Source organism: Candoia aspera, chromosome 15 (assembly GCF_035149785.1).
Source record: "Candoia aspera isolate rCanAsp1 chromosome 15, rCanAsp1.hap2, whole genome shotgun sequence".
NCBI lineage: Eukaryota > Metazoa > Chordata > Lepidosauria > Squamata > Boidae > Candoia > Candoia aspera.
Genome location: NC_086167.1, coordinates 1,336,891 through 1,350,891, shown reverse-complemented (window position 1 = coordinate 1,350,891; position 14,001 = coordinate 1,336,891). Strand labels below are relative to the sequence as shown.

At 57.3% G+C, this 14,001-nt stretch overlaps 2 protein-coding genes across 2 annotated transcripts; one reads left to right on the top strand and one right to left on the bottom strand.

Annotated features, from left to right (window-relative positions):
* Window positions 1-25: 25 nt before the first annotated feature.
* On the top strand, window positions 26-2,035 carry SNRPD3 (small nuclear ribonucleoprotein D3 polypeptide). The gene is made up of 3 exons (XM_063315954.1): window positions 26-191; window positions 299-491; window positions 1,888-2,035. Exons 1-3 carry the CDS (start codon window positions 66-68, stop codon window positions 1,947-1,949), a joined length of 381 nt encoding a protein of 126 aa, XP_063172024.1. The 5' UTR covers window positions 26-65; the 3' UTR covers window positions 1,950-2,035.
* A 262-nt stretch (window positions 2,036-2,297) lies between these two features.
* On the bottom strand, window positions 2,298-11,292 carry LRRC75B (leucine rich repeat containing 75B). The gene is made up of 4 exons (XM_063315952.1): window positions 10,875-11,292; window positions 9,116-9,244; window positions 8,305-8,417; window positions 2,298-4,941 (listed from the first exon to the last, which is right to left on the bottom strand). The coding sequence occupies exons 1-4, from the start codon at window positions 11,163-11,165 to the stop codon at window positions 4,407-4,409; spliced, it is 1,068 nt and encodes a 355-aa protein (XP_063172022.1). The 5' UTR covers window positions 11,166-11,292; the 3' UTR covers window positions 2,298-4,406.
* Window positions 11,293-14,001: the final 2,709 nt, after the last annotated feature.

Here is a 14,001-nt window from a genome sequence, read left to right as displayed (position 1 = left end):
GGCGGGGCGGAGCGCCGCGCGCGGGGCACGCCGGGACGCGCTTCTTCCTCCGCGCCGCGGCGACCATGTCCATCGGGGTGCCCATCAAGGTGCTGCACGAGGCCGAGGGGCACATCGTCACCTGCGAGACCAACACCGGCGAGGTCTACCGCGGGAAGCTCATCGAGGCCGAGGACAACATGAACTGCCAGGCACGCGGGCGGGCGGGCGGGCGGGCGGGGGTCCCCGCGCGGTCTCCGGTGGGCGGGCGGGCGGGCAGGGCCGGGCCTAACCGTTATCGCGGCCGCGTCCCCTCCAGATGTCGAACATCACGGTGACGTATCGCGACGGGCGCGTGGCGCAGCTGGAGCAGGTGTACATCCGCGGCAGCAAGATCCGCTTCCTGATCCTGCCCGACATGCTGAAGAACGCGCCGATGCTCAAGAGCATGAAGAACAAGAACCAGGGCTCGGGCGCCGGGCGCGGCAAGGCCGCCATCCTCAAGGCGCAGGGTGAGCGCCCCGGGGCGGGCGGGCGGGCGGGCGGACCCCCACCGCGGCCCTCGCGCGGCCTTGGCGCAGCGGCTCGCCGCTGGGGGGCGCGTGGACTCCAACTCCCAGAATTCCCCAGCCAGCTTAGGCGTTGGCGTCGCGCGCCTCCCAGCGGCCCCGGCGGAGAGCCGCTGCCTTAGAGCGTTTTCCTTGCCGGCCCTCCCGGCCCGTGCGTCGCTGCCTTCCCTTCCCGACCCTCCTTTTAACCTTGGCCACTTCCTTTGGCTTCCAATGTTCTTCTGCCATCTCTGCCCCTTTTGGCTTCTTCCCCTTTTAAACCACCGAGGGTGGCCCGGAGTCGCCGTTAGGCATGTAAGTTCAACAAAGAATAACGCAGGTGGGTCTCGGCGCCTGCGGCCAATGAATCCCCATTATCCAAAGGGATGTTGCCATGGCAAATAGGGCAGTTGGTTCCTGCTCGACGGAAGTAGGTAGGCAGTGAAAAAGTTTAAGCATAAATATGTGTAAATGCACCTACATTTGTGTTTATTGATGGAACGCAGTACAGCTGTGAAAGAGGATAAGCCCTGATCCAAGGCCTACCGGCTATCTCCTGTATTCTGCTGTAGTTCTTCAAAACGAGCCTCTTCTCTTTTGAGCTTTCCTCGAACGGGAACTTCCTCATCTCAATTTTGCACAAATGACGATTAGTGTCAAAAACCCCAATGGCCAATGTCCACATGCTAGCCTGCACTTGCTGAATTTTGGCTCGCGTTAAACACGACCTGGTATCGGTTTTTAAATCGCACTACATTGAATTTCACACTAATCGCGACCTACCTGTAATAACAACCTGTTATTATGGGAGAGCAGGGGCTGGGACCCCTGGCTTTCCCCAGGCCCACCTGTCCATCCACCCTCTGGAATGCAGCCCAGGAGGAGCTGCCTGCTTCCAGGGGGGGATTTTGAGAACTGCAGTCCTGCCCTGCGCAGAGGGCGTGAGTGGGAGAGGATAGATAAGGTTCCCCTCCCCCTCAGCTTCAGAGCCAGCATCCTCCTCCCACTCCCCTTTCCCTGATCCTTCCCCACAATTAAAGGCTGCAAATAGAACTCCAGAGTGGGAGGGGTTTCAGCAAAATCCCTGGCAGCGCAGCCAGGATAGGCAGGAGGAGGTTTCCTATTTGTGCTGCTTACTGTGGAATTCACAGGTGTAGGATGGCTATTTGCTTCAGTAACTTTAAAATGTCACAAGCGATTAGTTAAACTCCAGATTCCACCTGCTGCTTTCTCACCCCTTTTTGGTCTTCTCAGAGACAATTGTGGACTCAGATGGGCTTGTTCCCAAATCCAGAGGGGCTAGGTCGTGTGTTCGTGTTTGTCCTCTGCTGCTGATTTTTGCATTATTTGTTTTCTTCAGTGGCTGCAAGAGGAAGGGGACGTGGAATGGGGCGTGGCAACATTTTCCAGAAGCGGCGATAACTTAGGATCAAACTCTGCTTTGGTGAACAAAAAATTGCGCTAAACTGTAACTTGTGTGTGCTTTAATAAACATGTTTCTTACAAAATAGGGAGAAAGCATCTGTTGTGTAACATTAACTTAGCTCGTGATATACAGATTGCTTGCAATTACATATTGCTTGCAATAGCCATGATATATGAGCTAGAAGTCTTTTTCTATAAAAACTGAAATTAATTAAACTAAAAATCATCTGCCTTTTAGCTGATATTAATTGGCCAGCTTTGGGGATAGTTTTCCTATGTGGGGTTCAATAAGTTAGTCGTTAGTAATATTAAGAGAATGGTCATGAGCTTAAAAAAAATGTCCTGTTTGGTTTTCAAAATAATTTATTGTACTTTTGATCTATCAGTAGACACAGTTCTCTGGGTAATGCATAAAATAAAAACACAAGTCCATAAAATCTAAAACATGGCAAGGTGTAAGATCGCTCATTAGTGGCTAGTTAAATGTTTAAAATTTGAATTTCTTTTCCTGCTAATCTTTGCAAAATGTAGAATAAAACTTTACAATGTTTACCTAGCAAGTATCCTTTATACTTGTGTTATGGTATGCTTCTAAAATTTAACTATCTTGGAGCATGCAGTGGTGTGTTTGGAGAGTTAAGTAGACGATGAAGTGCTTTGCTTGGTTGGAGAGGTTACAAAAACCTTGTAGGCAGGAATTAGGAGTTTTATTGTAAGGGAAAGGAGAGTATCATATTTAGAATTGTAGGTCTGACTGGCCCAGACTGAAGGTGACTGGAGATCCTGCCCACTGAATCCATTCTGATAATCATTCCTCTGCTGACTGCAGGTCTCTCAACCAGAGAGCCTTTTACTTGGGAAGCCGGCAATTCTTACAGGCAGAACTCTTATCTTGGGTTAAGAAGCCTTACAAAGTAGGCTGCCTTTCCTCCCAGGTGTTCAAGAACAGCTGCTCAAGGACTGAACTCTCTTGGGGAAAATTTGCATCTTGCGTTTGTACCTGTAGAGGAACTGGGTTCCAAAAAGGGCCATGTGTCTGGAAGGAAACCCGATGAAGCATATAAATTGGTAGGCTTTGAAACTGAACTAGAAACCCTGCAACTCAGAAGCAGGGTAGGTGCTTCAAGTCATCACTGCTTGGCTCAAGTTACCAGGGAAACTTCTTGTAGTGTCTTAAAAGGTTTTTCGAGGTGTCAAAATATTAATATTAAACCCCAATAGAGCAAGTTTGTTCTTGGCTGAATGTATTCTGCAAACCCACTTGTTAATGGCTTAGGAGCATTGTTTGTAACTCTGGCCTTTTAGCCATGGTTCAGATGTCATCAGTGTATTTGCATACCCCTGTGCACTGGGAAGGAACGTCACCGGTCTTTCTTGCAAGGGTCTTTAAACACAAGCATGCTGGTCTGGATGGATGAACAAAACCGTTCAGCTCCCATAGCAGCAAAGCACAATTAAGAAACGTACACATTCTTCTTCTTTAGCAAAATGCCAAGTGGCATCAAAACAAGGGTAACCTCATTATTGAGAAATGCGTTTGGATCACCCCCTAAATCCTAGAGGAGAGGTGTTTCTAGAGAGCACAGGTTATATTGTTACGATGCTTCCACGACCCAGAAAACTGCCAAGCAACTGCCTGGTGAGGTGCTGGCCCGGTGCTCTAATCCTCTCTCCGGGAAAGCCACTTATTTTCACAGGTCACACATGGCAATATTTTCCTGCTGAACAGGGCTTGCCCCGGTTACTGTTTCCTCCTGGGTTTAAGGCAGGACTGCCACTCCTCCCAGACAGCACAGAGGCGCTTCAACGCAGGCGTATCTCCACGAAGCCGCCCGAACAAAACAGACTTCCAGTGGAAAAACAGAAGTTCTAAACTGGCTTCTCCGTTCCAATGCAGAGACAAATACCTGCGCAGCCCGGTTCCAGCTCCCCTCGAATGCCAACAGCGCCATCTGGTCACGTCTTCTGGCTGCAGAACCGGCAGGTCTTGTGTCTGCCACCCTTGGTTCAGAGAGAAGGGGAGGAGGCAGGGCTGTGCCATCCCTCCATCCGAGCACCGCCTCGGCCCCCGCAGCAGCCCTTCCGTTTTCCGTGCCACTCCCACACAGCTCCTGGGACCTGCAGACCCGGCACAGCTGGGAAGGAAGGGGCCAGACTTGCTCCATCCCTTCCCGCCACAGCCGCAGCAGCCACCTGTGCTCTGCATCTCTGAAGGGCCTCCTTTCCCCTGTGCTGCTCAGGTGTGCAGCCTTGTGGTAAGTGACCAGCCTGATTTGGCACGTGGGAGAGAAGCCTGGCTGGGAGGAAGGCAGACGGTGGGGGCAAGTCAGAAAAGTTAGGAGGGACCTCAAGTGGCTCAAGGGAGTGGGGGAGGGGGATGGCCAGCGCAGCATCTCTTCCCTCAGAACCTCCACAGTGGTGGCATCAGTCTTCCAGAGGCACCTCCGTGCCCAGTCACCTTTTGCATGACTGCTGGTAGAAGCTGTGCTCAGCCACTGGCTGAGTCCCTTCCCCTTCCTCCTCCTCCTCCAGCAGGCTGGCCTCAGGCCCGCTGGAGGCCTCAGAGTCACAGTCCAGGGACTCATAAATGGTGGGCAGCGTGGTCTGCTGGCTGAGGCGCTTCCGTAAGCCAACCAGCAGAGGCTGTGGCATGGAGGAGACGTCCACGTTGTTGCCCAGATCGATCCAGGCTAAGGAGGGGAACTTGGCCACGTCCTTCACAGTGTCCGTGAGCTCTTTCACGGTGGCTCGGGTCAAGCGGTTCCCGTTGAGGGAGAGGTGGGTGAGGCTGGGCAGCGGCCACAGAAGAGGCATCAGGAAGCGCATCTTCTCATCGCTCAAGTCAGTGAAGCTCAAGTCTATGGCGAGAAGGTGGTCCCCGCTGTTCTGCAGGTAGCAGGCCAGATGCTGGATGTCCCGTGTGGAGAGGGGGACGCCAGAAAGGTTGACGGCATCTTGGCCAAGCTGCTTCTGCAGGTTACTCTTCAGACTGAGGGAGAAGCAAAACAGGAGCAAGGGGCTTTAGGAGTCAGGGCTACCCCGCCTTCACAACCCGGGGCGTGTGCAGAGGGGGCAATGACAAAATGCACGTCACAGAAATGCTGCAGCTTGCCTACTTGGGTTGGATTTGGGGTGCGAGTGCACAGAGGCAGCCTTTGCACAATGGCATCGCTGTTGGCTGGTCTAGGCTGGCATTGCCACGGTTTGCCGCAGGGGTCACGGGCTTGAGCCAGCCATTTTGGCCAAACTGTTCCTTTCCATCTGCAGACACTCATCGGTCAGGGAGGGCTGCATTTGAGTAGCTCTTGTGCGGAGGTCTTCCAGCCCAGTGTCGGGGGCGGGAGTACAATACTGGGCCCCTTGTAAGTGTCTGCCAACTGTGCCACCCCAACATCCTCCTGCCATGGAGGAAAAGCTAGGAAGAGCACCATATGCCGAGGCTGCTTTGCCTCCAGGGCTGCCTGTGAATGGTGGGTAAGCGTGCTGTGGAGGCCCTCCCTGAACACGGGAATGGGATTTGCTGAAAGGGGCGGCAGAATTAAAAGGGGCGACAGGTGGCTTTGGCTGGGCTACTGTCCTTGTAAACTGATTTGTGGGTTTAGTGCAGTTCTGGGTTTTTCAGGATCCATTGCTGCAGAAGTAGGGAATGTGGGTACAGAGACAGGGTATGTGTGAACGCTGGTGGGGTGAGTTGGTTGCAGGCAAGGAGCAGGGATTCTAGAGAAGTGGCATCATACGAATGCACCAAACAGAACCGGGAAGTTTGTGGTTCGGTGGGAGGCGGGTGGAGATCCAGGCCTTGCCCAGCCATGCTGGGTGCACGAGGCTGTCGCGCTCTGCTGCCGTACGATTTGTCTGGAGCGCCGCTTGCTTGGCTGGTTTGGGTCTCCTCTGCTGTGGGAGCCCCAACATCCGGCCCAAGCATCTGATGCTGGTGCTCCTGCAACGGCTAACCCGCCAGGGAAGGGTTTCTTTAGCACGCTACTGAACAGGTTCCTGTTCCGTCTGCCCCAAAAGTAGCCAAGAAGCATACTCCAGAAGGGAGGCCTGGGTTTGCAGCTCTGGCTGGCCAAGAAGGCCAGGACCCCCCGCTCGGGCCACACATCCAGCAGGCGCAAGGCACGAACCGGGGGCAGGATGAAACCGGGACGTCCTGCTATCTTCTCTCAGCAGCCCAGGTGCGTGCTGCCTGCTTCTGTCCTGCCCTATGGGGCAGGGCCAGGAGAGGGGAGGAGTGCGGGGCCAACCCTCGCTGCCATCTCCCAACCACGGCTTGGTAACTGTGTGGATCTTGAGATTTCCTTGTTTTACTGATCTGCGGAAGACACGTGCGCTGGAACGCTGTAAACCTTTCTGCGCATAGTCCTAGTAGAAAAGCAGCCAATAAAAGATGTAGCTCTTCACCCAGGGAAATCGGTTTGTTTCCGAGCATTCAGAAACAGCAATCAAGAGCACCGTAATCCCGTAAAGGCAGCAGTGGCTAAGTCATCTCTCAGGCATCTTAACCTGTGAGGGTGCCATCAGCTCCCTCAGCACCTCGGTGAAATGACCTGACTGCGCTTCAGTGGATCTTCCCTTTGAGCATCGGCTGATAAGCCACGAGGAAGACCCTCGTGCTCGTCTCCTGCGCTTTCCACGGTCAGGAGCCCAAGGCAAGAGGCAGAGCCAAGATAGGACGGACCCCCGCTTTCTCAGGACAGGGCTGGCAGCTGCTGGGTCTCCGTCCCTGAACGCCCACAGGAACGTCTCCAGTGAGCCTTCAGAGCCTTCAGCCTCTCTGCTGCAGAACCACCACCTTTGCCTTCAGTGCCACCTCACCACATGAGGTCTGGGCTGCTCAAGGGCACGCGCCTCCGCTCACCGGATCCCAAAGCAGGGGGAAGCCGCCTTGCCCTTGAGCTGAGCGCCTCCTGCTCAGCGAGGGAACCCAAACGAAAGCCAAGGCTGTCTAGGCTCTGCTCGAGCACGCAGCCAGCACGTGTCTTCTGCAACTCAAATCACGTCCTGCGCTATGTGCCCGTTCCTCTCAGCGCAGGCCACGGCTGCCTTTGTCTCTTTTCCAGTGCAATTCTTTGTGCGTTAGCAAGGGGGAAACACTGCATAACTGGCAGAGAAACGCGCCGGCTGTTTTCTCTTAATTTCTGAGTGGGGTTACCCTGGTGTGGCAGCTGCTAGAAGCAGTTGACTGCTGAAAGGGATTGCTTGAAAAGACAATTTAACGAGGGAAACGTGTGGTGGATTGTGCTGGGTGTCTGGCTCACAGCTGGGGAGGGGCAAAAAGCACACACCACTCACAAAAGCAGCTCCCCAGAGAGATGCCATCCTTCCCTCTGCCTTCTGGTCCCTCTCCACTGCCATCAGTTATGGCTGCAACGTTTCCCCCACTTCCCAGCAAGGAGGGTGGGTCTCTGGGTGACTCAGCAAGAAACGTGCCTCCAGCTCTTTGCTGCCCAGCCTGTGTCATGTTCACCGTTCCAATGTTGCCGGTACATCGTAACGTTTCGCATGTCATTTGGCTGATGCGTGTTTCATCTGGGAGGGGAGGAGGATTCCATCTCGTGGGATTGTTATATGTTGGCAGCTGGATTGGAATGTGTTTGGGTTATCTCGTGTGTTCAAGGTTCCTTTCCCAGGACATCAGCAGAAACGGTTACCAGCACCTGGGGGGGGGGGGGGAGTTTGCTACGGCCGGGCGAGGGGAGGGATTACGTTTGAGCCGAGGGTTTTTAGTTTGTATTTGGCGCACTTTTACTCATTCTCAGCTTTCTCTGTATTTGCATACTATTCTTTAATAAATCAGATATCATTAAGTTCCTGCTTGTGAGTCTGAGTCTATTAGAGTAGGCAATCATGACAGCCTGGCTCTGTGACGGATGCAGCCCCCGGGGGAAGATGGAAATCCCACTACCATGGAGGAGGGACTGCAATCCAGTGGCTGCAATCATTTTTTGCCTGCCAATCAACCCCCAAGTCTGGCTCTTCCAATCCCCAAGCCACGGGAGGAATGGAGAACGTGGGGCCCCATTTCAATCTCTGCAGAGTTGCAGGCAGTGTAAACACAGGGAAGGGGGGGCTCTTCCAGAGAACGTTGCTCAGGAAATGAAATGGGGTCTGCTTGACAGGATGGGTTGGGGGGCTGCTTCCCCCCCTTAGCCAGCTGTGGCTAGAAACCACCAGGTGGTCCGAGTTCCAGCCAACGTTCCTTTCTGGCCCCTGGACGAGGGGGCTCGGCTGGCTATGCAGGGGGCACCTCCCCCCCTGCACAGCCAGCTGGCTCCTGGCTCCCCCCCCCGCTGGCTCCTCCCTCTCCCCAAATGCACCCCTCACTGGCAGGTCCAGCCATGCTGCTCACCTCCTGTGGGATTTGCGACGGGGCAGCCCAGAGTGATGCCATTTGGAATGCGGAGTCAAGTGGTAGATCAGCTGCCGGCAGATCCGGTCGGAGGATTTCCACGGATCGTACTCCTGAAGGCAGGGAAAGGGCAGCTGTTGGCAGGGACCGCGGCCCTTTTCAATTCACAGAGCCGCTGGCACAACACTTGCGCCTTTCCCAAATCCCAAAGAGGAGGTCCAGGGCGAGCAGGTGCCTGGGCTGCTCCTGCTGCTGGAAAGCGCATCCTGATGTTTCCTAGCTGAAATCTCCTCCCCCGCACCAGAACTTAGCCCACTCGCTTCAGCGCAGCTCTCCAGAGCTAGGGGAGGGGGAGAGAAAGATGAGCCCCTGGGCAGCAGCATCTGTGGGGTCACAACACAAAGCCTGCCCCTTTTCTATGTCTGCTGTGACAGCTGCACGCCCACCTGGGACAACTTGTGGCCCGATGCTGCGGCCCTGCTCCATCCTTCTTCCTCAGGCAACGAGCGCCCAGGGGTGCCACTGCCTGGGGCCAGGCCAGAGCAGAGTGGGGCACAGGTCTCTCCTGTGGCTGGACAGGGACAGCCCCTTTGTGGCCGGCCACCAGTCCCTCATGACCACCTGGCCCCACTCTTTCCAGAGAGGCAGCCCCGCAGGCCTTCTGGGCTGTAGGAGATGCCCACACAGGATTGCCCCGAGCAGGGCCTGTTTCCTACCCAGAGGCCTCCAGCAGCCCAAGTGCTGAAGCTCCTCCAGCAGCTGGGCAGCCTTAGGGCAGGTGCTCCCTCCAAGGGGCCCTGGTGGCCCTCACCTTTTTGGGGCACTGCAGGTCTCTGGCCAGACTCATCAGGAGGTCGTGGGAGATGGGGTCCACGAGGTTGAGGAAGGTGGCCTTCTTGTAGAGCACCTCGCTGAGGAACGTCCCCTCCAGGCCAAGGTCCTATGAAAAAGAGGAGATGGGGCTAAGGACAGGGGGTCCTGGAGAGGGAGCCCCCCAGCTAGGCCTCGGGCCAGCAAGCAAGGCAGGCCCCTGGAGGGGGAGGGTGCAGATCGCCCAGGAGATGTGGGGCAGCACCAGGGGCTGAAAGGGCCCCACTGACTGCGTCCTTGCGGCTGCAGTCCTTCAGATTCTCTTTCAGCGTGATCCGCAGCTATCGGATTCTCCATCAGACTCTGACAGATGTTCTTGGGGCATCAAAACCAACTGAATTTTAGGATGGAAAAAAGCATCTGAAATCGCCTAGGTCCGAGGGCAGCCACCACGAATCAGAGCCCTTGCTCGGCAAAGCTGCCTCATCCAGCAGCTCTTCTAATCCTCAATTTATTTATTTTTATTTATTTATATTTCAAATTTCTATCACCACCCATCTCTCCCGAAAAGGGGACTCTGGGCGGTAGAGTTCTCAATTGAGAGTGATGACTCAGTGTGCCCTGGCCCAGCTTCACTGCCCACACCGCTTCCTGACAGATAGATCACCACTGCTTCTGCGAGGCAAGACCAGCTGGGTCTCTCTGGATCAAGGGTGACACCGTTCTACCAAGGAGTAGAAAGGCCGGAGCAAATCTGTTCGAGTGAACCATTGAGTCTGGGCAATACTCTAGCAGGGATTTTCAAATTTTCACTTGTCACAAGAAGGCCGGGTCTGCCCCATGGACGAGACTGGGAGAAACGGGCCTGGAAAGGCTGGGAGAATCAGCATTGTCTGCAAGGGGTGCCTTTTGCTTGGGTGCAGCCTGTGACACCCCGATGCCCATTTGGGTGACCCCTGGGAGAGCTTCATGCAAACCCTCTGCCTCCAGGTTAGACGACTGGTTTGTGTATTGGCAGGGCTGGGGGTGGGGGGAGGATCCAGAAATGGCAGTGGATCCCGCGCCGAAATCCCGCGAAGGCTGATCAGAGCCCCCTTTCCCATCTTTGCCCGGGCTGCCCTTTTGGAGGCTGGGAGAAGCTCCGGGCGGCCATCCCCCCGGACGGTCAGCCCGACCGAGCCCCCGCCCCCCAGGCCAAAGCGGGCCCCGCGCCCCGCGAAGTAGATCGGCGCCGCCCGCGCTTCCTCCCTCTTCCCCGCCGGAGGCAGCATCCCCGTGGCCGGCTTTGGCCTTCCGCGGCGCCGTCCTCCAACCCACCCGCCCGGTGACAGATAACCTGCTCCGACCCGCAGCCCTCGCCGGACCCGGGGCTCCGCCGCGGCGCTTCGCTCCGCCGGGCAGGCGCCCGCCCCGCCCGCGTCTCCCCCGCCGCGCCCCAGCCCGGCCCCCCGGAGAGGCGGAGGCTCCGCGCGCCTGGAACGCGCCGCCCCCGCTGCCCGGCCTTCCGGCTCCCGCGGGCGAGCGGGAGGGAACAAAAGGCGCGGCGCGCATCCCCAGCGGAGGTCCCGTGGGAGGTGGGATCCACGAGGTTGAGGAAGGTGGCCTTCTTGTAGAACACCTCGCTCCGCTCCGGCCCCCGATCAGCCGCGCCCGCCGAGCAGCCCGGCCCGCCGCCCGACCCACCCCCCGCGCCGCCTGGAACGAGGCCCGGCCAGAGCCGCGAGCGGCGGGGGGCCCGGGGCGTCCGCCGGCCCAGTTACCTTTCGGAGCAGCCGGAGGAGCTGGACCGCCTGCTCGCGCTGGTGCTCGCGGAGGGTGGCCTGGATCTCGCGGATCCACCCCACCCGCCGCACGTAGGGCGCCGCCGGGCCGTTCTTGCGCAGCCCCCCGGGCGGCTTCTCGGAGCCGAGCAGCAGCGAAGCCAGCCGGCAGTCGAGGCTCTGGCGCCGGGGCGACTCCTCCGGGCGGCTCCTGCCTCGGAAGGACCGCTTAGAGCAGGCGGGGACGCCCGTCGCCTCCGCGGCGCTCTGCCGGCTCAGCCGGGAGCCCATCGCTGGCCGCCCGCTGGGCCAACTCCCCGGGCGCTGACCGGCCCAGCCGGGGAAAAGCCTCTCCGCCGCGCCGAGGGCGCCCAGGGGCCGGCCGGGCGCGCAGGCGGCGCAATGCAGCGGCCGGGCGCCTCCCCCACCCCCCGTCCGGCTCGCGCCCGGCCGCGCGGTCCGTCGGCCGCCCCTGCCCGCCGGCCCGCACGCCTCCCTTCGTCCGCTCACGGGACGCGGCTCCGTCTCGCCGGACACGTGCGCGCGGCGCGCAGCCGGGGAGGAGCCGGTCCTCGGCGGCGCCCCTTGTCCCGGGGGACGCGGCCCCGCTCCTCCGCGGAAGGCGGCTTAACGCCGGGAGGAAGGGGCGCCGGCGAGATCAGGGATCGTGGAACTTCGCGTCGGCTGCCCGGCCGCCGCCGCAGGCCCCTCGGCGGCAGTGCGGAGCGTCCCCGTCGGTCCCCCTGGGGGCCAACAAGGCGGGCCTGAGTCGGGGCGCTCTGCCTGCCCCGCCCCCCAGCAACATGGGGAGTCACTCTGGGACCCGGCACGGATCAGGCCAGCCCCCTTTCAAGGTAAGGGCGTTGGGGCTGGGGGTAGAAACAGGCCTGGTGGCTCATCTGTTGGAGATGCTGGGTTCCTGCAACAGGCAGGGGTTGGACTTAATGATCTCGAAGGTCCCTTCCGACCCTTCCATTCTCTGATTGTGTGCAGGTTTGCATAGGCCTCTTTTGCTCAGGTTTGCTTGGCTTAAGCTCACTAGCGCGGCTGTCCTCACAGAGCTGTGGCTCAGCCCTGCCTGGTTGTGGCGTCCTTTTCTGCGTTTCTTCAGAAGATCCCAGGGGGATCTTGTTCCAGGTCTCTGAACTGCTGGGGTGAAGATGCTCCCTCTGTTTGGGGGCACTGTTCCCAGCCCCGGGATTAGGGAATTACCACTCAGAGCACCTGGAGTGTATCAGTTGCCTGCTTGAGTGTGCCATACCATAGATGTGAATAAAGTGTGTATAAATGTCACAAAATTTCCATTGTCCCATTCCAGGCAGTAAACAATGCCTCAAGATAATGATGTGGAACACCAACGTCGAAGTGAGCTAAGACAGAAGCAAAACCACCCTTATTCTAGGAGAACACTCTGGGGTCTGAGCTGGCGGAAACAACCCAGCTTACGTGCCTCAGTGCTGCAGCCCCAGTTCCATCAGGCTCTGGGGCCCAAATCTTGTGGCTGAAGGGGATCAGATGCTCTCTGACAGCTCTCTGCCCGAAAGAACGGGATGCGGCTGGTAGGAAACAGGGGCAAAGTTAGTGGTAGAAAGAGCCGCTGTTTCTTTCTTGCTCAGGTCTTGGAAAAGAGTGCTGGGGCTCCTCAGAGCTCCAGGACCACACCCGGCCTGCAGGTTGCTCACCCCTGCTGTAGAAGTCTGTGCTTTCCAACCCACCTGAGGATGGACACACACACACACACACACACACACACACATGATTGACGGTCACAACGGGATATCAGCAAAGAGCGAACCCAGGGCTGAGGTGCAGCAAGGGCCTCGTCAGATGGGGGCTTGGGATCCAGCATTGTTCGGAGGCTGCCTTGAGCCCTTTGCCCAGAAAGCAGGGAATCGGCCAAGGTGGATGGGGGCCTTCAGGGCAGATCCTTCACTGAGGCCAGCAAAGGGTCTAAGTGCAAGCAAGGCAGGCCTGCTTGTTCGAAGAGGGCTGATAGGTGAGTTGAGCATCTCTGCAACAGCCTTGCACCCTTTGCAGCCCTTGGCAAAATGCTCTGATGCTTCTATGCTGTATCTGCCTTCTCTGAGCTCTGGTCAGCCTGGGCACAGGGTAAGTGGGTAAGTGGGGAAGGCACCCCTGCAAGTGCCCATTTAATTCCGTGGCTCTCCTCCTCCTGGTTAGAAAATGTTTGGTTAGCCCAGATGGCTTTTCTTTTTGTCACAGAACGTGAGGGGTTTAGACTGGCTCCCATTGTCACTTTTATGCTATACAGCACTATCTTCTTATCTGCAGAGGCTTCTTCCCATCCCTCCCTGAGCGTTATTCCACTGGTACCTTGAGTGTACTTACCAGCGCAAGGTAGGTTCAAAGCCCAGCAGGAGGAGACGGATGGGCCACTTCCTGGCTAGAAACCTGGGACCCCGACTCCAATGGTGGCTGGGCTGCTTCAGCCAGGGAAGAAGGGCATTGCCAGAAGGGTAGGAAGACCTCCTCATCCTGGGTCAGCTGAAGTGGAGATCCAAAGCCAAAGATTCATTTTAGAAGCTGGCATCTCTGGAATCTGGCTCTGGAATCCGGCTCAAACAGGCATGCTCTCCCCCGGGTTCCTCTTGAGCCTCACTTTCCATGAAGTGAGCTGGATGGCATTCTAGCAGCCTCAGGAAGTTGATGACATCACTCTGAGCCAAATCGTGCACCGAATTCTCTCGCTCTCCTCCCAACCATCGCTTGAATTGAAGCCCATCCTTTCCCCCCTGAAGGTGGTGGGCTGGAGCAGAGCCTGTTCCCAATGTGGGCATGTGTGATCTTCATCTGCAGTCAGGGTTTCCCACAGGTGCCTGGGTGGGAGCCAGGAATCCTGGAGAGATGAAAGAAAGAAGACAGAGTGGACTTTCACTGCATGGAAGGAAGGCCCCTGGCCCTCGGGGCAAACTCAGACAGAAATTAGTCATCCATCAACTCTTGGTATCCACAGTAAGCTTTCCATTAAACAGCTGGTGCATATTTTCCTTTCTTTCCTTCAGTTTCTTCAAGGCTGCCTGTCTGGATCAGTTCAGCTCTAAGGAAAAAGCTCGCTTGTTTTTGTGTGCCCATTCCACCACGTGCCCAGAAGGGCCTGGAGCTACAC

What these genes read in the sequence shown, in the direction of transcription:
- LRRC75B (XM_063315952.1), bottom strand. Translation starts at nt 11,165, where the DNA reads ATGGGCTCCCGGCTGAGCCGGCAGAGCGCCGCGGAGGCGACGGGCGTC. An exon ending in ACCTGCAGTGCCCCAAAAAG is followed by an intron (nt 8,418 to 9,115) that starts GTGAGGGCCACC and finishes CCCTGCCTTCAG; the next exon opens with GAGTACGATCCGTGGAAATC. An exon ending in CGTCGCAAATCCCACAGGAG is followed by an intron (nt 4,942 to 8,304) that starts GTGAGCAGCATG and finishes CTTCTCCCTCAG; the next exon opens with TCTGAAGAGTAACCTGCAGA.
- SNRPD3 (XM_063315954.1), top strand. Translation starts at nt 66, where the DNA reads ATGTCCATCGGGGTGCCCATCAAGGTGCTGCACGAGGCCGAGGGGCAC. An exon ending in AGGACAACATGAACTGCCAG is followed by an intron (nt 192 to 298) that starts GCACGCGGGCGG and finishes CGTCCCCTCCAG; the next exon opens with ATGTCGAACATCACGGTGAC. An exon ending in CGCCATCCTCAAGGCGCAGG is followed by an intron (nt 492 to 1,887) that starts GTGAGCGCCCCG and finishes TGTTTTCTTCAG; the next exon opens with TGGCTGCAAGAGGAAGGGGA.